This window comes from Lotus japonicus, chromosome 1 (genome assembly GCF_012489685.1).
Source record: "Lotus japonicus ecotype B-129 chromosome 1, LjGifu_v1.2".
NCBI lineage: Eukaryota > Viridiplantae > Streptophyta > Magnoliopsida > Fabales > Fabaceae > Lotus > Lotus japonicus.
The window spans coordinates 22,472,604-22,493,870 of NC_080041.1; the positions used below are offsets into that span (position 1 = coordinate 22,472,604).

General features: G+C 38.0%; 3 protein-coding genes across 4 annotated transcripts; all 3 read left to right on the plus strand.

The window, feature by feature from the left end:
- The first annotated feature begins 323 nt into the window (after positions 1-323).
- Positions 324-12,126, plus strand: LOC130734147 (uncharacterized). Of its 2 annotated transcripts, XM_057586473.1 has the most exons (7): positions 324-480; positions 595-925; positions 8,313-8,664; positions 9,660-10,231; positions 10,749-10,857; positions 10,931-11,251; positions 11,741-12,126. In XM_057586473.1, the coding sequence occupies exons 3-7, from the start codon at positions 8,512-8,514 to the stop codon at positions 11,777-11,779; spliced, it is 1,194 nt and encodes a 397-aa protein (XP_057442456.1). In that variant the 5' UTR covers positions 324-480; positions 595-925; positions 8,313-8,511; the 3' UTR covers positions 11,780-12,126. The 2 variants fall into 2 exon arrangements, with proteins under 2 accessions (XP_057442456.1, XP_057442457.1); XM_057586474.1 differs by lacking the exons at positions 595-925; positions 8,313-8,664 and having other exon boundaries at positions 330-480.
- LOC130730153 (uncharacterized) lies at positions 5,344-7,311 on the plus strand. Its single transcript, XM_057582084.1, has 3 exons — positions 5,344-6,042; positions 6,562-7,133; positions 7,206-7,311. Exons 1-3 carry the CDS (start codon positions 5,344-5,346, stop codon positions 7,309-7,311), a joined length of 1,377 nt encoding a protein of 458 aa, XP_057438067.1.
- Positions 12,127-19,516: 7,390 nt separating the features above from the next.
- Positions 19,517-21,073, plus strand: LOC130731709 (transcription factor bHLH30-like). The gene is made up of 2 exons (XM_057583960.1): positions 19,517-20,151; positions 20,241-21,073. Exons 1-2 carry the CDS (start codon positions 19,918-19,920, stop codon positions 20,754-20,756), a joined length of 750 nt encoding a protein of 249 aa, XP_057439943.1. The 5' UTR covers positions 19,517-19,917; the 3' UTR covers positions 20,757-21,073.
- Positions 21,074-21,267: the final 194 nt, after the last annotated feature.

The window sequence follows — 21,267 nt, forward strand, 5'->3', positions numbered from 1 at the left end:
CTTGAGTCATCATTGAGAGTAAGGAAAATACGCAGAAGATAGGTTAGGGAGAGAATTAGCACACTTAAATAATGAGAGGGAGTTTGGTATTTGTAGGCTTGAGTGGTTGGCCAAGAATAATGGCGGTCCTGAGTTTAGTGGCTACTAGCCAGTTACAAGGTCTTCTCCATGTTGGAACATAGAGCTTTAATGCATACAGTTAGAGGTTACTGATGTATTACCTTGTCTGTGGAGACTTTCCATGGCTTCTTATGCATTGGTTTGGTGGGCCTGATATTAGGCTAAGTTGCATAACTTATTCATTGTGATTTCTATTCCTCGAGAAACTTCTATTAGAGGATGCTTCAACCTGAGGTTTAGGTACTCAGAAGCTTGTTTTGAGGATTTAGAGGCTGTCATCGAGTTTGTGTGTCTCACTGATGATGAGCTGGTTAGGGACCAAGGGTAGTTAAAGTTTATCTAAATCCCAAGGCAGTGAAGGTACTCTTTTAGTCTTATAAAAAGCCATTGGTTTACTCTATTTGCTATATAACTTTTTACAAACTGATATACCTCAAGTATTCTGCGGATTAATCAAAATCCAACCCAACGTAGGTCTCGATTCAGGGAGTGTTCAATAGCTGATGGTGGCATCATCTAGCATACCATGTATTCTTCTTTGTTGCCCTAGGCCGAGCGCATTTGTTGATGTATGGAGGGTCAAATTTTACACTAGGTTTTAAATTTGTCATATGTCATAGAATCACCTCTGTCAATACTCAGGTTTAGTGGTGATGCAATGATCCTATTTCAAGCATTTCTAAGACGGCATCACAAATTCAATTTTCAAGCAATATTTCCTATTTCAAGCATTTTTTACAAATGCAAAGTGGTTGCAGAAAATCATTCATTGGCATAAGGCTTGAGAACTGTCAAGGGTAATTCTGTAAGTTTACAAATTGCTGAAAAGAAGGGTTTAGTTGGGCAGCTATGATTTATACATGTTCTCATTCATTTCCACCTCTATTTTCTATCTCTCACTACTTATTCAATTATATCACCTATCATATCTCATACTTTCTCTTTTTTCTTCCTATATCTCTCTTTTCTCAACTCCTTTTCCATTTTAATTGAAGTGTGAACAAAATTATGTTCTTTAGTTTTTTTTATGGCAAAATTTTGTTCTTTAGTTGATACTTGTTGTGCATGATATGGATTATTTGTTTTTTTTTTTGTCAGATTATTTGTTTTAGGTTTTTATGCTTCCTAGTTTTTCTTTTTGTAGTACTCTAGCATTATGGGTTGCTTTTATCACCCATTCCCATACCTATTCTCATAGTTATCTCCAAGAATTATGTGTTCAGTACGCTTTTTGGGCTTCCCTCGAGGTTGTGAAAGGAGCTCGTGCTCCTCACCTGAGGATTAGTCACTTGGTTTAGTAGTTCATTTCATGATAAAGAAAATCAATAGCTAACTAGAGAAATTCCCTTCGAGAGTAATCCATGCGGGGCTATTACAGTTGGTCCATGAAACAGAACAACGACACTATCGCTCCCACCTAATGATGTTGCCCATGGAGCCATGCTTACCCTTTTTTTTTATCAATGGATCTTAGATTGATAATTCAAAGATGCCCAGTGACACTTACAAGAGAGACACTTACATTAGTGAGACTAATCTCAATGATTGAAATTACAATGCATTACATATAAAACCATTAAAATCAAAGCATTTACAGTCAATCTGACACAAGTAATCAACAAACTAACACTTGTAGAGATCAGAAATTTCAAAGATCACTAATGAGTCAAACTGATTTTCTGAGCAGTGTTCATATTCCATTTTAATCAACAACTCCACTTCTCGCAACTCAACTGACTCTGCCGGGGCTGCATCGCTCTGAACGACCTTCACGGGAGCCTAGATCTTGGCTCCAATAACATTGTGGGGAGTCAATCTAAAGACATTGGGATCTTGAAAAAAGAACAACTACAGATCTACATATCTGAAGCAGATCCGCGCCAAACACAACCAGAACAAAGAGGGAGACGAGGATGGTGAGGGTGGATGCAAGGATGATCACGAAGGAGATGTCGGTAGTGACAAGGCAGCCATGATGGAGGAAGGGGCGGAGGAACATGGTGGTTAGAGGAAGGGGATGAAACCCAAACACAAAAACCCACTTATTTGGGTATTAAATCCACCTATTGTGAAAGAAAATCCACCTATTCTAGAAGAAAACTCACCTGCTGTGGGAGAAACCTATCCAACAGGAAATGAAAACTCCCTAGAGGAGGATAAGAGGCTCTCCAAAGGGAGAAGACGACACTGTATTGGAGAAACCCTAACAAAGGTTGTGGTGGGTGGGTTTACTACCTCAGACAAGTGCTTACCCTTTAAACCAGTTGTAGAAGAAGTTCGCAGGAGCCCTTGGCCTCGTTTAGTGAACAAGATCTGAGAACTCTTATAGGAGCTAGAGTTCCAAGAAAGACAGATTGATATTGGAAGATGAGTTTCTCGTACTAGACTTCACGTTAGAGTCATCGACTCGCAAGAGCTTTTGCACTTCATTTATACCTTCACTTTCTATCTTTCTCAAGCTGATCACTCAACCATTATGAGGAAGCATTCTCCATCAACGTACTTGCGGCTAAAGCCCTCAATTTTGATGTGCAGTGCTTGAATGGTAAAGGTCAAGGCTCGAGTAAGATTGGGGAGGATGAAGCCGTGGTGGGTGAGGTGTTGGCTGGAACGGAAGCCTCTTTGGAGGCCCTGGTCTCTACTTTGGCTAAGGTTAACGTGGTGCAGGACAGTCAGAAGACTGCTGATGAGAGGCCTCACTTGGCGATTACTACAGCGATTGAAACTGAGATAACTGTGGAGTGCTCAAGTGCTGATGCTTCAGTTAAAGACCCGCTTATGTTGAAGGATTCTGAATCTGATCCGGTGGAGAAGGTTGCTTGCACTTCTGAGATCCTCTCTTTGGCGACCCTAGCACCTGAAGTTCCTTCTGCTGCTGATCCTCTTAACAGGGAAAATGTCAGTTCTGGTGCTCCTGACAAGCCAGTGGTGCTGAGGGATGCAATAAAGGAGCAAGAGACTGCTAAGGTTCGAGGTGGTAAATGGAAGAAATTGGCTAGGGAGGCACATTCTGGTACCACATCTGATTCATCCTATGAGTTTTCCAAAAGAAAGCTCTGGGTCTTAGATGATCCAATGGTTCTAGATAGCAGTGAAGAATTTTCCCCTCTGAAAAGAGTTTGTGAAAACCCAACGGTGGAGGCTGGTGCTCAGCCCCACCGACAGCCATGAAAATACTTTCGTGGAACTGCCGTGGATTGGCTCTCAAATAAATTTAAACCTCAAATTGTCTTCTTAATGGAGACTAGAAGCTTTGATACAGAATTTGAAAAAATTAAAAAAGAATCTGGTTTGGATTGTTGCCTGGCTATGAACTGTTCTGGTAGTAGGAGGGCAGGAGGAGTTGCTATGCTTTGGAGGAGTAACCTGGAGGTAAATTTGCTGTCATGCTCTGCGAATCATATCAGTGTGATTGTTACAGATGAGTGGGATAAAAAATGGTGTTTGTCAGGTGTGTATGGGTTCCCAGAAGAAGAGAGGAAGGTGCAGACTCTTGATTTGCTTGGCTCCCTGAAGTCCCAGTTCCAGGGCATGTGGATCTGTTTGGGAGATTTTAACTTAATTTGCGATTCTTCTGAGAAGTGTGGGGGCAGAGTTGCTAATTTGGCTCAGATGAATCAGTTTAAGGTTACTTTGGAGGATTGCGGGCTGGTGGATTTGGGGTTCTCTGGTTTCCCCTTTACTTGGAACAATGGGCGAGAAGGAAATCAGAACGTCAGGGAGAGATTGGATAGATGCTTGGCTAATTCAGATTTTATTTCTGTCTTTCCTTGTGTTAATGTTGAGCACCTAGGACACGATCATGCGGTCCTGGCAGTGTCCCTAAGAAATGTTATAGAACTGCAGGATCAGGGAGGTAGGAAAGAAAGGCCGTTCAGATTTGAGGAAAATTGGGTAAAGTCAGAGGAATGTGAGCGGTTGATCCATGGGGCATGGTTTAGGCCAGGAGCCAGCTGCATTGAAAGAGTTCAAGTCATTAAGGAGGTGTTGGTGCCCTTCCGTAAAGAGCAGGGCAATCTTCAGAGGCAGATTGAGCGGAAGGAAAAAGAACAGATCAGACTTGAAAAGGGTCCAGCTTCTAAGGATAACATTAGCAAGAAAAGACTAGTACAGAAGGAACTTGATGATTTACTGCTAAGTCAAGAGGTTTATTGGAAACAACGCTCAAGAGCTGTATGGTTGAAGGAAGGTGACAAAAACACCAAATTTTTTCATAAGAAAGCCTCCCAGCGACAAAAGCATAACAACATCAAGAAGATTAAAAATGAGGAGGGTGATTGGGTCTTTGGTGATGCTGCAGTGGAACAAATTGTACAAGGTCACTTCCAACAAGTGTTTTCTACTGGTGATCCACAGAATATACAGGACACGTGCAGGAGGGTGAGGAAAAAACTGACTCAGAAAATGTACACACATATGGAGCATCCCTTCTCAAGCGAAGAAGTCAAGGCTGCCATTGATCAAATGCATCCCATTAAGTCACCAGGCCCATATGGGTTACCTGCCCTATTTTATCAGCATTATTGGAGTCTGGTTGGGGGAGCAGTTACTGCTCATGTGTTGGAAGTTCTAAATAATGGTAGAGATGTGGCAGACATGAATGAAACTTTTATTTGCCTTATTCCAAAGGTTTCTAAACCGCAATCACCAAAGGATTTGAGGCCAATAAGCCTATGTAACGTCTTAATGAAGATAGTTACCAAATGCATTGCGAATAGGCTAAAAGGCATTCTTCCCGAGCTGGTTGGAGAAACACAAAGCGCTTTCATACCTGGGAGACTAATTACGGATAATGCCCTCATAGGAATGGAGGTCTTTCATTACATGAAGAAGAAAAAGTATGGAAAGAAAGGATGGATGGCGCTCAAACTTGACATGTCCAAAGCTTACGATCGAATTGAATGGGAATTCTTAAGGGCAGTGTTAAAAGCTATGAACTTTCCCCCCCACTTTGTTTCCCTGGTTCTTAGATGTGTTTCTTCAGTGAGGTATGCCATTTTGTTGAATGGGGAACCTCGGGATTGGTTCTGTCCGCAAAGAGGGCTTCGCCAAGGGGACCCGGTTTCCCCTTACCTTTTCATACTGTGTGCAGAAGTGTTTGCGGTCTGATTGATGAGCAAGTGTCCATGCATAATCTTCACGGTGTTAAGATAGCTAGAGGGGCTCCGCAGATTTCACACCTTTTTTTTCGCGGATGATAGCTTACTCTTCATGCGGGCAAATATGGTGGAAGCTGATCATGCTCTTGCAACCATTAAGAGATATGAGGAAGCGTCGGGGCAAAGGGTCAATTTTGACAAAACTGAGTTGTCTTTTAGCCAAAATGTGCCAGAACAGTTGTGTACTCAAATCCGGAATAGGATGGAGGTAAAGGTTGTAGACTCTCATGACAAGTATCTTGGATTGCCAACAGTTATTGGTAGGTCTAAGAAGGCTGTTTTCCTCAAGGTGCAAGAGAGAATGGTGAAGAAGCTAAAAGGATGGAAAGAAAAGTTCCTCTCAAGAGCTGGAAAAGAGGTTTTGCTCAAATCGGTTGCGCAAGCAATTCCTATTTATCTTATGAGTTGCTTCAGACTTCCAGAGAATGTTTGTTCTTCAATGGCTTCCCTCATGGCTAATTTCTGGTGGGGACAAAAGAATTCAGAAAAAAAGATCCATTGGATGAGTTGGGCAAATTTGTGCAAACCAAAGGCAAGTGGAGGGCTGGGCTTCCGAGATTTTAAGAGCTTCAATGAGGCTTTGCTAGCTAAGCAAGTTTGGAGACTGATTCAGAATGAGGAATCCATACTGTTTAAGTGCCTCAAGGCAAGGTATTTTCCAAGAACTTTCTTGCTATCTGCTCCTGTGGGTTTTAGACCCAGTTATGCTTGGCGGAGCATATGCTCAGCTAGGAACTTAATCAAGGAGGAGTCAGTTTGGAAGGTTGGTAATGGGAATTTGATCTCTATATGGGACAATGCTTGGCTCCCAGGTTCCAGTTCATGAAGAGTACTTAGTCCAATTACAGAACTCCCTTCAATAGCCAAAGTAAATTCCCTTATTGATATTGAGCAGAGGAGGTGGAAGAGCGTATTGGTGGACCAGATTTTCAATAGAGCTGAAGCTGCCCGAATTAAGACCATTCCGCTTGCCTGGGCTGATAGAAAAGATCTTTTGTGCTGGAAACATACTATCAATGGCGTTTTTTCAGTTAAGTCAGCTTACTCCATAATCCTCCAACATAACATTTCTAATCATGCTTCATCTTCTTCTTTGAGAGCTGACTGCAGGTTTGTCTGGAAATTAAAAGTCCCTAAAAAAGTCCAGCATTTTATTTACCGCTTGGTGAACAAATCCCTGCCTTGCCAACAAAGCTTAAAAAGAAGAGGTGTTCTTTTAGCCCCTCTCTGTCCCCTGTGTAATGAATGTTTGGATGAGTCCCTTTCTCATATTTTTCTTCAGTGCCATTGGGTTAGACAGGTTTGGTTTGCCTCTTCTCTGTCTATCCGTTCTGGCGATATTCAGCTTGAGATTGATAAGTGGATTCAGCAGTTAGCTTGTTCAGTTGGTGGTGAGATTATGGACCAGATTGCAATGGTTCTTTGGAGTATTTGGAAAGCAAGAAATGAGAGTTTCTTTAAGAAAATTAAGCCTGATGTGTGTAAGTCTCTGGATTTGGCAATTAATTTGAGGACAGAATGGCTATGTCATCAACCACAATTTGAGAAAATGGGATCATCTAGTGCTGTGTGGACTCCCCCACCTTCGGGTTCTATGAAGCTAAACTTTGATGCTGGTTGGGCGGGTCCTCGTGGCCAAGGATTTGGGTTGGTTGTCCGAGATGATAAAGGAGCTTTTCAAGTTGCAGCCTCCCACTATGAAGATCACAGATCGGACCCTCTGGTTGCTGAAGCTTTGAGCTTCAGATGGGCCCTAAAGTTAGCTGCAGAATGGAATTTGGACAACTTAGTCATTGTGTCCGATTGTCAACAGCTTGTTACAGCTTTTCACCAATGTTATAGCTTCCCCTCTTTGTAGCAGATTTTGCTGGACTGTCAGCAGCTATTTTCTAGCTTTAATTGTTGTTCTTTTCTTTTTGAATGTAGAAAAACAAATGTAGTAGCTCATGCTCTTGCAGCTGAGAGTCACTTGTATCCTGATTGTGCTTGGTGGGGAGATCCTCCTGTTACACCTAGCTGCAGATTTGCCTGATCTTTGAATGAAATGGTTTGTTGCTTTCAAAAAAACACTGTGTTCATGCCATGGATGTTTGGGATTTTCGGTATTTGTTTTGATATATGTAAGTTCATGGTTTTCTAGTGATTGTTTCGGCAAGGTAGCGCATCACTGACGAGATGTACTCGTTGAACCAACTACTCGCCGGTAAAAAAGAGATATGATTATGTTGTAGGGATAATGAAATAATAGAAGATTATAAAGTGCATTTAGACATTTCCATATTAATTGATGCTAGAAAAGGATACAATTAAATGGTGTTTTCCCCCTAACCGCCCACTAAAGTTGAGCGCGAATGCCACCACCAACGAGCGGGGATCTCTAATGTTGTCACGGTGGCCATTGAGATTGAATGAGTGGGGATGTTGAGTTCAGGCGAAGATGAATGAGCGTGTGAGGAACTCTAATGTTGTCATGTTGACCATCAGAGCAGAAGGCGTGCAGGTGTTGGGTTCAGCAGAGATGAAAGGTGCATTAGGGAAAAAATGGAGGGGTTGCAGATGACATTTAATTTCATCCTTAAGAATGGTAAAAAATGAGATGGTTAGAGAAGGTAAAATGAAGCATGGTAACATATCTTAAAACATTAGATTAAAATCTGATCTTGTAAATTTTACTAATAGAAATTACAATGAAATTACAACGTTACATTCCGCGCGTCAAAATTAATATATTATAAATGGATAAATTCATATAATTCTATTTTATAGAACCAATTAAGTTCAAGAACGCCCCTGATTTCCATTGCACAAAGGTCAAAGGGTAGGTTTTGGCCGGCAAAAGGAAAAAACATTTTGAATTCATATAACTCTCGACTTGCCAAATGCACCTGCTAATTTGGCTTGTTTTTGCTGAAGTCTCTATCAAATTTAAAACTAAGGGAATATTGTTTTTGCCTAAGCCAAATGTTAGTTAATGTGCCGCCTAATCCTCTTTCTCTCAATTTCTTATTCTTCTTTTTCCCTTTCTTTGTGAAGGATAAATTGACCATATACGGCAAAGATGTGTGTGACCTGGTCAACCTTATAGGAAATACTTGAAATTGTCACATCATTAACCAAATCCACATTGCTTAAATGAAGAGCTTATATATACATGATGCTGCCATTGCCACTTGAAAACTCACTCATATGCCAATTTAATTCATTTTGATCAACCAGTCCAAGTAAGGAAAGAATGGCTTCATTTTCAGTAGAAGAATTCATAGGAAATGGAGTTTTGAAGGCGTTGCTCCCAAAGTTGTTGGAGGAAGGTTGGGATGATGTGCCAACCCTGAAGGTTATGGACTCAGAGGATATGAATTCAATAAACATGACACAACAGCAGAAGGTTGGTTAATGGTTATGCTTATCAACAGTTTTCATCAAACTCTAAAGATACCTATATCAAAGTAGCTGTTACTAATCTTTCAATTATATATAACTACCCATGTGTGTTTGGTTCCAAGTTTGAGAGACTTAGAATTAATTCGCATTGACCAGAACCACTTTTAGGTAGTTATATAGATGTTTGGCAATCAACTTAGTTTATGTTTGGAAATTCATTGAGAAACCATGGTGAAACCAAAATCATGGTGAAAAGAAATTGCTTCCCTTACCTTTTGTAAAAGTAGAATTGGTTATAACTCTTGTAGACACAATACCAAACATGTTAGAGAATTAATTTTAGTCCCAAAACCAATTTTGTGGAGAAGATAGACTGATAGAGAGTTCAATGGATATTATCAATTGTAAGGTTTCATAACTGAATTTCAGAATATTATCCTATAAAAAAGCACTTTTCCCATAAATGTATAGCCACATAAATCACTTCATTTTCAACTCACTTTTACCGTAATCAATTTTTACCAAAATCAGTTCTATCAAAAAATTGCAAGTTTCATAGTTCTATAGACAATATTAGAAATTGGGAGGCCTATACTCAACCACAAAAGCTAGCTCAAGAGTTGAGGTTTGCACTATCCTTATAAAGGCTATCTATGCTCTATCTCTAGCCAATGTGGGACTTCTAACACACCCCCTCACGTCCAGGACTGAACAACCTGGAACGTGGGATCAACAACAACGGGTGGCCCAATAATGGGAGGTCTCCACAACAAACAACAACTGGATCTAGGATAGGCTCTGATACCATATTAGAAATTGGGAGGCCTATACTCAACCACAAAAGCTAGCTCAAGAGTTGAGGTTTGCACTACCCTTATAAAGGCTATCTATGCTCTATCTATAACCAATGTGGGACTTCTACCAGACAACAATACTAGCCCATTTGTAGCATCTATAAGTCATATCCTGATTTGAAGTCCTTGTTTTTGGTTTCTATAGGATGCACTTGGAATTAGGTCATACCTACATGATCATGGATTGATGCAATATGCAGATAAGCTAGAGGCCTCTGGTAGAACTCTGCCAGAGCTTCTACGTTTAAACAGCATGGATCTTTCTTCTCAATTCGCCATGAAAAGAGGCCATGTAGTCCGTTTCATAGACAGAACAAAATGTGATGACAATGATTCCTTTAAACTACGCGCAATCATGGCTAGGAAAAGGTCCAGCATAGTGATCAGACACAATAATAGCATCCCAAAGAGTGTTGCAACTTCTGATAAATCGCTTGAACAATCACTTGCTGATCTAAAGATTAAAGATGGACATGTTTTTAAAGGGATTGTGGCAGCTGAGCCGGCAGAAGCTAGAGCATGTGGGTGTGTGCAACCTCCTCCAGTGAGTGACCAAATTGCTCCCTATGCTGCTATTGAAAATATATCAGTTCAGAAACTGACACCAGAGTATAAGATTGGGATTGATCCATTGGTGAAAATGAAGACACCTCCAATGAAAGCTTCAGAACTTTGGCGAGATAAACCAGCTGTTTTCCTCTGTCTCCGGAGACCAGGGTAAATTCTTATCTTATACAGTTATACTCCATCATTACATTACATGAATGCCATTGTGACACATTTCCTTTTGTGAGTTCAGAAACGTTTATCAATTGTTATGTGCTTAAGATGACAGTAAAGAAACAATACATTTAGGTGTGTTTGTATTTTGTCAAACTCACATTTCAAGTCGGTTTGAATGTGCTTCTGAATAGTTTAGTCTCTTATTTCATTAGAGTGAATTTTCTTTTGAACAATTTCAACAGAAATACAAATACATAAGTATGTTTGGATACCGGTTAACTTAATATTACAAGTTTTACACATACACATATATTTTCTTTCTAGTCCTTTTCAATTTTAATTTAATCTAATGTGTATGGAATATGATTGGATGCTAATGCTATTGTAAAATTTATTTACACTCCTGGTCTATAGTTATAAAACTCTATTAGCACCTGTAACTAAGTGGATCTACTATCATTACATGATAGCAAAACCAGTCTTCATTAGTCCTCCTTGAACATGAAAACAGGTGCATCATGTGCAGAGCAGAGGCATACAAGCTTTATTCCAGGAAACCCATATTTGATGCACTTGGGGTTCAACTCTTTGCAGTTCTCCATGAGCACATAGAGTCAGAGGTATCAACATACTTCAACTTCAACTATTTGTCATTCAAATTCAATAAACTAATCTTCACTTGTATTGGAGCAGGTTAAAGATTTCTGGCCTAGATACTGGGGTGGTGCTATACTTTTCGACCGGGGCAGGAACTTCTTCCAAGCTCTTGGAGGGGGGAAATTGCTCAAGGAAAAGTTTTTCTCAGGGTTTCTGCTAAACCCTCGAGCAATCGCCAATTACAAGCGTGCAAAAGCTTCAGGGTTTCAGCAAAACTTCAAAGGGGAAGGTGAAGTGAAGGGTGGACTCTTCATCCTTGGGAGTGGAAGGAGTGGCATTGCTTACCAGTTTATAGAGAGGAATTTTGGTGATTGGGCACCTCTTGCTGAAGTCATTGAGATCTGTACCCAATTGCAGGTAATTAATGATTCTTGTTTTCTCCTGATGCATATGATCATTAGTAATGATGCTTCAACATACAAACAGTGCAGACATTCAAAAGACAATCAACATGCACCTCATTTTTCTCTTTCTTCTTACATGTATCATATTCATTACTTCTCCAGCTTCTTTTCGCTTCTCACCTTAGTGTCTTTTCTGCATTATGCGGACGTCCATGAATCATTTTCCTATGATCATTGCTCTCCTTTGTTAGATACAATAGATTCTCAAACCAAATTCATTTTTGGGGAGAAGTTTCTGTATGCAGCTTCTGGCTCCCAGAATTAATTCTCATGAAAGTGAAACAGGTCTAAACATGCCTATAAGTGTATATTTGAAAATCTTTCTAAATTGATTCTAAATCTAAACCAATTATGAAGAGAAGCTGCTGAATAACTTTTGGGTGTTAGAATCCTTCTATAATTGATACTTAAGTTTTTAACAAATGATCTGAACTTCATGCAGAAACAACAGCAAGGTCAAAGACAATTGGAGCAGCCTTGAAAGGAAACACTGATTGCATGTACTGCACATGTATTCACTGAAATTCAGTTCCTTGAAATGATTCTATCTAAACAATGAAGAATTTTGCTTGTGCTATAGAAGTCAGAAGTTGCTTATGCAGCTTAAATGGATCAACACTACTTTTAATTCCAATATAAATCGCTCCAGACTCCAGTGATGTAATATTTCCTAGTATTTTACCTTCAGCAATCTTATATTTTGTAAGGAATGAAGTATATATCTACTGATAATGGTGCACTGCCCTAGTTTGTATTCAAGATTAGCTTACACAGAAATGTTCAAACTTAAATTAAAACTTCTAAATATGTAAATTTGGAATTTGCTTTCTCAAAGGAGCAAGAAGAGATTAGGGTATGTTTGGTTTCAATTCTAGCACAAGCACATGTGCATCCACCTTTTCATAAAGTAATTATTTGTTGCTTCAATTTGATTGGATGCCTAGTATACATGGATACTATATATAATTAGTTCAGGTTGATATTATGAGGGGGACAACCCCTGTCCAAAAATTAAAAAAAACATATATGAAAGCTCAATTAAGTCTTTAAAGGGTATTGACAAAAAAAAGTCTTTAAAGAAAGTCTAAAATTAAAAACTGGTTAGACTTCTACTTCTACATCTATTGAAAGTGTTTGGACAAAGAAGAGAAAGAAAGACTCAATTAAGGAACTGAAGGCCCAATTAAAGTATTTCTCAGGTGCTGATGGGCTACTCAAACAGGCTGGGGCAGTGAAAGGGAGAGATATTTATGGGAACATCTTCATGGCTTTTCTATCAGTGTTAGTTTTTTTATAGGTGAATATTATTTGTTAGTAATGTTCGTAAATTATTCTTTTCTCAAAGTTTGAACCCTGGATCCTTCACCCTTCATCACACCTAACGATGGATCCAAGTTAAAGACCATGAGGGTAAGTGCCCTCACTTGGTTTTTTAAAAAATCATTACCAAATATATTGAGTAGTAAAAGTATGTGGTTTTTAATGGTTTCTTTAGAAAAAAAATGCTCTCACTTGAGTAGTAAAAGTATGTAGTTTTTTATGACCCCTTTAGTAAAAAATGTCTTCACTTGTATCTCATTTGGTAAAAAATACACTTACTTCAAATAGTATATATTAAAATTCTTTTTACAAATTTATATGTATATATTGCCCTCCCAACCTTAAATTTATGGATCTGTCACTGATCACACTCAACCTTTATGTCTCCTAAATCTTACCACTTGAGCTAATCCTCGATGACCTATCAGTCTTAGTGTTATGTGGTTGTTAACAGGGTCTTTCAATGATAATTGTACATGCTCGGAGCAAAGGAAAACACTTCTTTTAATGCAAATTTAGTAGGACAGAGAGAAAACACCTCTAAACTAGTGGATAGAGCGATGGTGACATGTTGGAGAGATAAGGAAATTACTTCATGTTGGAGAGGTAAGGAAATTACTTTTTTTATAAATTACTTTTTTTTTATTGTAAGATAGGTGTCCTCCTTTGGAGGCAATTCTGTTCGAGCCGGGAACATTCATATCATGGTGGAGCTAACTCTCCTAGCGGGGGGTTTTTCCATCCACAAGACTCGAACCCAAGACCTTGCTTAAGAGGAGTCAAACATGTATCACTTGAACCAACCACCCGTTGGTTATATAAATCAGTTTTAAGCCATAAGAAATATATTATAAATAATACATACTAATTATTATATTTAATAACAAATAAAATCATAGTTCATATTGGTCAATTTTTAACATGTTCCACCTTAAAATTAAGCACGACATTAAACCCAAACATCATGTTATAAGTGAACAATTTTGCATATTTGTTTTGACGTCAGAGCTAGCGCAAACATAATTTCACGTATCTCAATGTGCTAACGGATGAATTAAAACTTATCACGTTGTATTTGACATAAATTGAAGAAACATAATTTTGACATGTTAACTTCAACGTGAATCTACGTTGAATTCGTCAAAAATACAAACACGCACTCACACATGGTAGAGTTAGGAGAGACTAAAGTGAGTATAAAGTGAGAGTTTGAGATAAATCCTGACTTTTCCTCTAAATTAAAGGTGAAATTAGATACCAGGCTTATTTAAAATGTGTTTGGTTTAAAACAGACTCTACAAAAATATTTCATAATTTTGTGTCTGGAAAATTTATTTAATTGAAAATAGTCATCATAAAATGTTTTAATTGTTTTTATTTAGTTACCAACCCACGTGACAATCTTAGTTAACATTATGTGTTCATATGTGATTTTTTTCATCAGTTTTACTCATTTGAAATTCTCTTACATCAAATGTAGTGATGCTTCATTTTCCCTCTTCTTCCTCTTACCTATCACCCATTCTACCACCATTTTCCGGCGAACCCTCTCCCCAACCTCTGCCGCCTCTCCTCATTCATCTTTCCCCAACGTGAAGGAAGAAGATAAGTAACTCTATATTTTAATAGGTGAAGTGTGATAGAAAGAATAATGTTTAGTTTTTTTTATAAGCTTTAGTTGACAAACTAATTTCATCTCCGCCTTATGAGATAAGGTAGAAATGAGAGAGAAATGAGTTATATGATTTATGTAGGAAATACAAAGAGATATAGAATGAAAAATGTATAAAAATGAGATGGAATAGAAAGTGAGGTGTGTATGTAATTATGCATTATTACATAATAGAAATGTGTATTAATTATTCTCTAAAAAATGGTACTTAAAATGTATATATCAGCTGGCATAAGGGGGTACATAAGGGAGAGATACTCAGTGCATCATGGAGATGTCAAAATCATGGTTTTTACCCAAAAAATATTATGTTTATATATGAATCCAAACAACCTCCATTAGTCCATTAGCTGGAAAATTACAAAAGAAATCAATAGATAAACAAATCAGGTAATTAATTATACAGTATTGATTAATGCTTCATATTCTTAGCATGCAGTTGTGGTGAGCTAAGCATTTCCTTCCTCTGCCTCCTGCCTGCGGGTTGAATGATACCATCTGAAGTCTCACATCTGCTCTTGCTGCCACACCACTGACAATGGGATGTTGATATTTCCTTCTCCCCTTGACGGGTCCACCCGACATAATCACATGCACATTTTCCAGATTTGTTTATTGGTTTGTTTATACATAAGTAACCAATAAGCTTGTATATACACTCGAAGGAATGTGGATGGTAAACCCAACAGGATGGGGGAAGAGAGAATTATGTGTAACCCAAATAATGGAGTGAAGCACTGGTTATTTATTGACGCTTTCATTTTTTATTTATCTCTCTTCTCTTTCAATTATATCACTCGATCATCACATTTTTTACTCATTACGCTTTGACATGTACTGAAAGTTAGCGGAAAAAATATATGGATTGTAAGTAAATGAATTTTCAATATCATAGTCTACTTTTTTGTATTAATACTCACGAAAATAGATTTTAGGTGCCTTTTTAAGGTTTATCCAAATACCTATAGATCCCCTCCATAAGAAGTGTACCTCCCGAGTTTGGAGTCCCCAAACCCGAACAAAGGGCTAGACTCCAAGTTCATTAAGCTAACACTTCGGACTTGGAGGTTTTTGTACCTCCCGATCGAGTTTAGAACCCCTAAGTCGGACTAAAGAAGGGCTAGAATTCAAGTTCATTCAATTAAATGCTTAAGACTTGGAGGCAAGAGTCGTGTATCTTCTGAGTTTGAAGCCCCCAAACCCGAACTAAAGGAGGGCTTCACTTGTGCTCACCACCCTCACCAAAGAACCACGGCCGAGTGAGGCATGCAAAAGATTACAGATCATGGATTGTCACCCCAATTAGTAAAGTTAGTTGTGACCCCAAATTGAACCAATTTTGTGTGATCCCAAATTAGTTAATTAATTAAAACACCTTTAATATCTCACGGATCCTATGATAAACGCCAAAACCTCTAGTAATCCAAGAGAAAAAGCAAGCTTTTAAAGGTAACTTGCCTCAGCAGGAGATGAGTCATCTTCACTCATATACAAATTTTGGGACCCAAAATTGAGCGCTTCCCCACACTTAGCCAAATTCTCATAATTTGGAGAGAACAATAAGCTAAAAGTCTCAATTTTTTTCACTGAGTATGAACCTTAATTAAGAATGTGTAAGTAGCTTTGTTCAAAATCATTTCTCTTTTCATAAAAATTACTCAAACGGATTCTTTTAAAATCAATTCTCTTTTTTAACGTGAAAAATTTGAGGTTCAAAACTAAGACTATGTTTGGAAACTCTGATAAATAATCACATTTAGAGAGAATTAAGCATATGAATAAATCTAATATGGAAATTTTGTGAAGAAAGAAGTGATCCTAGAAAGTTTAAGTGTGTGTTTGGATCAGCATTGGTTTATTTAATTTTGGATAAAAGTTATTTTTATAAAATTGATTATGGTATATGTGAGTTGAAGTGGGTTGAAAATTTTAACGATTTTTTTTTTTGGGTATATATATGGAAAATGTTACTTTTGTAGTGAAATATTGTGAATCAAGTTGTAAAATCTCACGGTTAATTATGCTGGATACATATGCTACTACCTCTAATTTCTTACAAAATTGATTTAATTTTGAATCTAAAACTAACTCTCCAAAATGAGTTTTAAATATTTATATTATCATTCAAAATTGATTCTACTCTAATTAATTATGAGGTTCTCAACCAGCAATTAAATACTCACTAAAAGTGGAACCAAACAAACTATATAAAACATACCGACATAGCTAGGTCTCATAAGATAATTAACATGTACTTGAAGTGAAATGACAAATCCGAGGGATAAAAACAAAACAAAACAAAACATTAGCAGCCCCAAATGTTTACCATGAGTCAGACTGTCAGAGTGCGCGGGAGGACCTCTCGCGTCCAAAATTTTGGGCAGGTTTTTCTATTTTCTCGCTGGTTGATATTCGGCGCTGATTAGCATCCCCTAATGCTAAGTTGGGCTCTGTTTTTTTTGGGTTAGTGGTTGTTTCGTCGCTTTTCGGTCCCCGGCAGATGCCCCTTCTTGTTGGTCTTTTATTGCTTGATCCGGGATGGAGTCCTTGTTGGTGTAGCCTAGGGTTTGTCCTGCAATTTGTGCAGTGAAGGTAGTTCTTAGGTGCTGTAATTTTATAGTTTTATTTTTGGATGCACCTAAAATATTGGTTTCCAAGGCTTTTGCCCTATGAACCATCGGGTAGCAGTTTAGCTTGTCCTAAATTGCTATTTTTAAGGCTTTCCTAGGGTGTATTGGGTGGTTTTTCTCACTTTATTGAGTACTATTTGTACTATCAACCGCATTTTAATAAAGATTTCTACTTTCTAAAAAAAAACATGCCTGCAAATGCTAAAGGCACAACACATATCAATGATGTTTGGCTTTTATTGGTATTTTGTTCTTACCCGGCCCCTCAAGCAATTAAGAATAAGCCAAAAGTATCAAGCAAATACTAATAAAATCAAAATTACAAGCGATATTTTCTTGGCCATAGCCAGATCTCAGGGCATGCTGATGTGTGTAAGGTATGAACAGTGATATATATTGTGAAACGATGTTGGTTTTGGTCTTTGTGAGAACCTATATGGGTTTGGGAGATGGAAGTTAATAAATCGTTGATACAAAAGGGTTGTTGTGTGAAAGCGATACCAGTAAAGATGAAGTGTGTGTTCGGATTTAAGTTTGTAAAACAAAGTATGGGTGAATATGGATTTATAAAACATAGTTTGGGTTAAATTAAAGTGAATTGATTGTAATGTGATTTATGTTTGAATACTTTTATTTCGAAACATGTTTTGATATCCCCAACTACTCAAAGCCGAAGTAAAAGTAAGGGTTTTGTTAAGTTAAGTGAAATGAGTTTTGTGCCAAAATTGAGTTAGGCTAAAAGTGAGTTTAAGTTACCCAAACATTACGACACAGTGTTAGTGCAAGCCAAAAGCACATTGAGTTGGTCAAATAAAAAATAAACACAGCCGAATTTGTTGCATTCTCATTTATTTATTTTTCATTTCATTTTCGCCTACATTTTTCACATCATTTATTGTATTAATAATCATTCCTAAAAATAAAGAGTACATACATTCAATACATACCTCATTTTCTTTCCTAAGATATGTTACAAAACTTTTCTCTAGTTAGCAACAATGTGTAGCACATCTGATTATTAAATAGCTAAATTAAGTTCTTTAATCATCTAATCTAAAGTTTGATTATTGGACAATGCCTATAAAAAAAATTGTGAGAAATCTACTTACTTTTAGTGTAATCTCTATGTTTCATGACTATAAGTCTCATACTTGTCAACCATGAGACTGTGAGAATATCTGGAAAATAAAAAGTTAATAATAACTCTTTACACTTCTATTCTTTTCTCATTCTAGATATCTAGATATTTGTCATTTTTACCCTATGTGAATGTTTGAGTGGATTTTTATTACAAGCTCATAAAAAAAACGCACTATTTTGTGTGTGTGGTGTAATACAGTACTCTATACACTACAGTTACAGTGTACACAGAGCAAGCGAGCAACTGATCCAAGAAGCAAAAGAGGTTGTCGGCTCAGAACATCACTACCTGTTTGTTTTGATTCCCTCAACAAAGCTGTCGGCGCCGGCCACAGGAGTAGTAACAGTTCTTTCCCCACTTTGAAAATGATTGCATCCCCATCTTTCCTTTTTGCACCAAGCACCACTCTTTTTCATGAACAAGAAATTACAACTTTTTTATAGGTTTGGTCTAACTCTGTAGAATAGTATAATAAGATTAAGAAAAATAATTAGAAGGATGCCACCACATATGATTAATGGTATTATTACACACATAAAATCACCTATCACTAAAACAACAGTAAAATTCAACATGTAGAAAAAGCTAAGACTTTTGGTTTTACTAAAGAGCATCATTATCCCATCAATTCATCGAAGCTTCTAATTTAAATTTGGGAGAGAAACTTGAGAGAGAGATGGAGAGTGGAGACCGGAGAGGGAACCATCATTGTTTGGTGAGCGTGAAGATGAAGAGAGGCGAGTTGTGAAAGTGAGGCTCATCGCTTTTTTACGGTCTCTCCAAATTGATAAGAAATGAAGTTGGACGTAAGTTACTTTTTTTTCCACTTTTAACTATTTACTGGAGGTTTAATGCCCGTTTGTACGTCTACGTCTGTTTAAACCGCTAGAAAATTATTATAATTGAATAAAATTATTTTTAATATAAAAAATAACATGCCCTCTTCTTTTTTTCTTTTTCTTCTATCTCTATTATATCAAACCACCTAGAAATCTAGGTCATTTCTCATTTCTTTCCTTCTACTTATCTTCTCTCATTCCCCTTTTCTCACCGAGTTGTGATATACTCACACCTCTCTTTCTCTTACATATCATTTTCACTCTTTTTTTTTCCTTTCTCTCTTTGTATTTTCTGCCACATCACCTATCATATCACTTATTTATCTCTTTTTTCTTCATAATTTGGTGAGGTGGAGGTGGAATTGGTGTGTTAAAAGATTATTATTCTTTCTCACCTAAACCAAACATACCATAGTTCTTGTTCGTTATTCTCTGCAAATCAAATCAAATAAAAACAAATGTTTGGATCCTCTCATGTGTAAAAAAAACTTGAGAGTGTCAAATTTCATCATCTCACCATTAATTTTATTTTTCATTTATTATCTATACAAAAGTTAATGGTGAGATGGTAAAACTTGACACTCTTAAGTTTTTTTACACTTGAGAGGATCCCGGCTCAATGTATATACATTTTCTTCTTTTTTAAAAAAAAATGGTGGTGTATGTGTAAATAATTCTCTGTCCATGTCTCTCTTTGTAGACACAAAGAGTACAGAAACTGATTTATTCCCTGGTTTTCTCAGAGGTCCCCCTCGTTTACCCTTCCTACAGTTCTACTTCCACCCCGGGCCACCCTCACTCTTCACACCCTCTCCCTATCCTATTTCTTTTCTTCTCAGTAGTGAAAAACAAAATAAGAAACAGTTCCATTCTTCCCTGCCTCCCTACAAGCCTGTTCAATTTTCTTCCTACTAGTAAATCGTATACATATATATATATATATATATATATATATATACACCTAGTTAATTACATTACATTTGCATTCTTCTTACCTTAGGAAGAAGAAGAACAAACATGCTTCCCTTAAGGGGATTCTACGGGTTCGAGAGCTGGCTAGATCACAAGCCTGCAAGACAAGGAAACATTCAACAGAGCTCATTGATCAACTCAGCAGCTGAATTGGACGGTGGGAGATCAAGAAAATCAACGGAAGCATGCCAGAGTCACAGGGATGCTGAGAGGAGACGCAGGCACCGAATCAACACCCACCTCTCCACTCTCCGTTCTCTCCTCCCTAACACCACCAAGGTCAAACAATTAAACCATAAAATATGTTAATTTCTCGAGGACAAAGTGGTAAATTCATAGCTTTTTTTTTTTGTTTTTTTCTGGTGCAGTCAGATAAGGCATCGTTACTGGCGGAAGTGGTTGAGCACGTGAAACGGTTGAGGAAGCAAGCAGATGACGCGGCGGCGGTAACGGCGGCGGCGGTGACGTCCTCCTCTTCCTCCTCTGAATCAGTTATTTCTGCGGCGGAGGGTGAGCCGTGGCCGTTTCCGGGGGAGTCCGATGAGGCGACTGTGAAGTGCTGCGACGGGGAGGACGGAGAAGTGCTGAGGCGGGTGACGGCAACGGTGTGCTGCGAGGACCGGCCCGGGCTGAACCGGGACCTGACGCAGGCAATCCGGTCGGTTCGGGCTAAGGCGGTTCGGGCGGAGATGATGACGGTTGGGGGGAGGAGCAAGAGTGTTGTGGTGATACAGTGGCCGCCGGAGGGGGAGGGAGAGGAGGTTGGAGCGTTGGAGCGGGCTTTGAAGGCTGTGATTGAGAATCGGGCTTTCGTGGGCTCTGAGATGGGCCGGGTTGTGTTGGGCCAGAAACGGGCTCGGGATAGTTATGAGGAGTTCTGCTAGGGCAGGCAATTAGGTTTTTTTTTTTTTTCTTTTCATTTCTTTCTTTTTCTTTGGGTGGTATAAAATGTAGAAGTTTAGTTAGGATTTAGGATCAGAAAAACATGGCAAAATGGAGGTTACCATCTTTTATATGTAGGTCAGGACATGAATTTTTTTTTAGTCTATACTAGCATGCTAATTATGTTCACTGTGTATGGCTATTGATATTTCTTCTACTAACTCAGAATTATCTAGGAAATTGGTGTATGATTTATTGTATGAATCAATTTAAGGTGAAATTAGATATTTAGGCTATGTTTGGCATGTCATTTCAGCTAGCTTATAGCTTATTTGACTAGCTTAAAGCTTATTTGACTAGCTTAAAAGCTCTATAAAAATGTTTGGTGAAGGAGCTTATTTCAGTAGCTTAAAGCTTAAAGCTTAAAGCTTATAGCTTATTAAATATATTCTCATTTTTATCCTTACTATTTTATCAAAATTTCACCTTTAGCCTTATATGTTTTCTACTAAA

Bases quoted from the DNA above. Each gene is read 5' to 3' on its own strand.
- LOC130730153 (XM_057582084.1), top strand. From the start codon at position 5,344: ATGGTGGAAGCTGATCATGCTCTTGCAACCATTAAGAGATATGAGGAA. The intron at 6,043-6,561 runs GTTGGTAATGGG...ATTTTTCTTCAG, and splicing joins AGGAGGAGTCAGTTTGGAAG to TGCCATTGGGTTAGACAGGT. The intron at 7,134-7,205 runs GTAGCAGATTTT...TTTTGAATGTAG, and splicing joins TGTTATAGCTTCCCCTCTTT to AAAAACAAATGTAGTAGCTC.
- LOC130734147 (XM_057586473.1), top strand. From the start codon at position 8,512: ATGGCTTCATTTTCAGTAGAAGAATTCATAGGAAATGGAGTTTTGAAG. The intron at 8,665-9,659 runs GTTGGTTAATGG...TGGTTTCTATAG, and splicing joins ACATGACACAACAGCAGAAG to GATGCACTTGGAATTAGGTC. The intron at 10,232-10,748 runs GTAAATTCTTAT...ACATGAAAACAG, and splicing joins CTCTGTCTCCGGAGACCAGG to GTGCATCATGTGCAGAGCAG.
- LOC130731709 (XM_057583960.1), top strand. From the start codon at position 19,918: ATGCTTCCCTTAAGGGGATTCTACGGGTTCGAGAGCTGGCTAGATCAC. The intron at 20,152-20,240 runs GTCAAACAATTA...TTTCTGGTGCAG, and splicing joins TCCTCCCTAACACCACCAAG to TCAGATAAGGCATCGTTACT.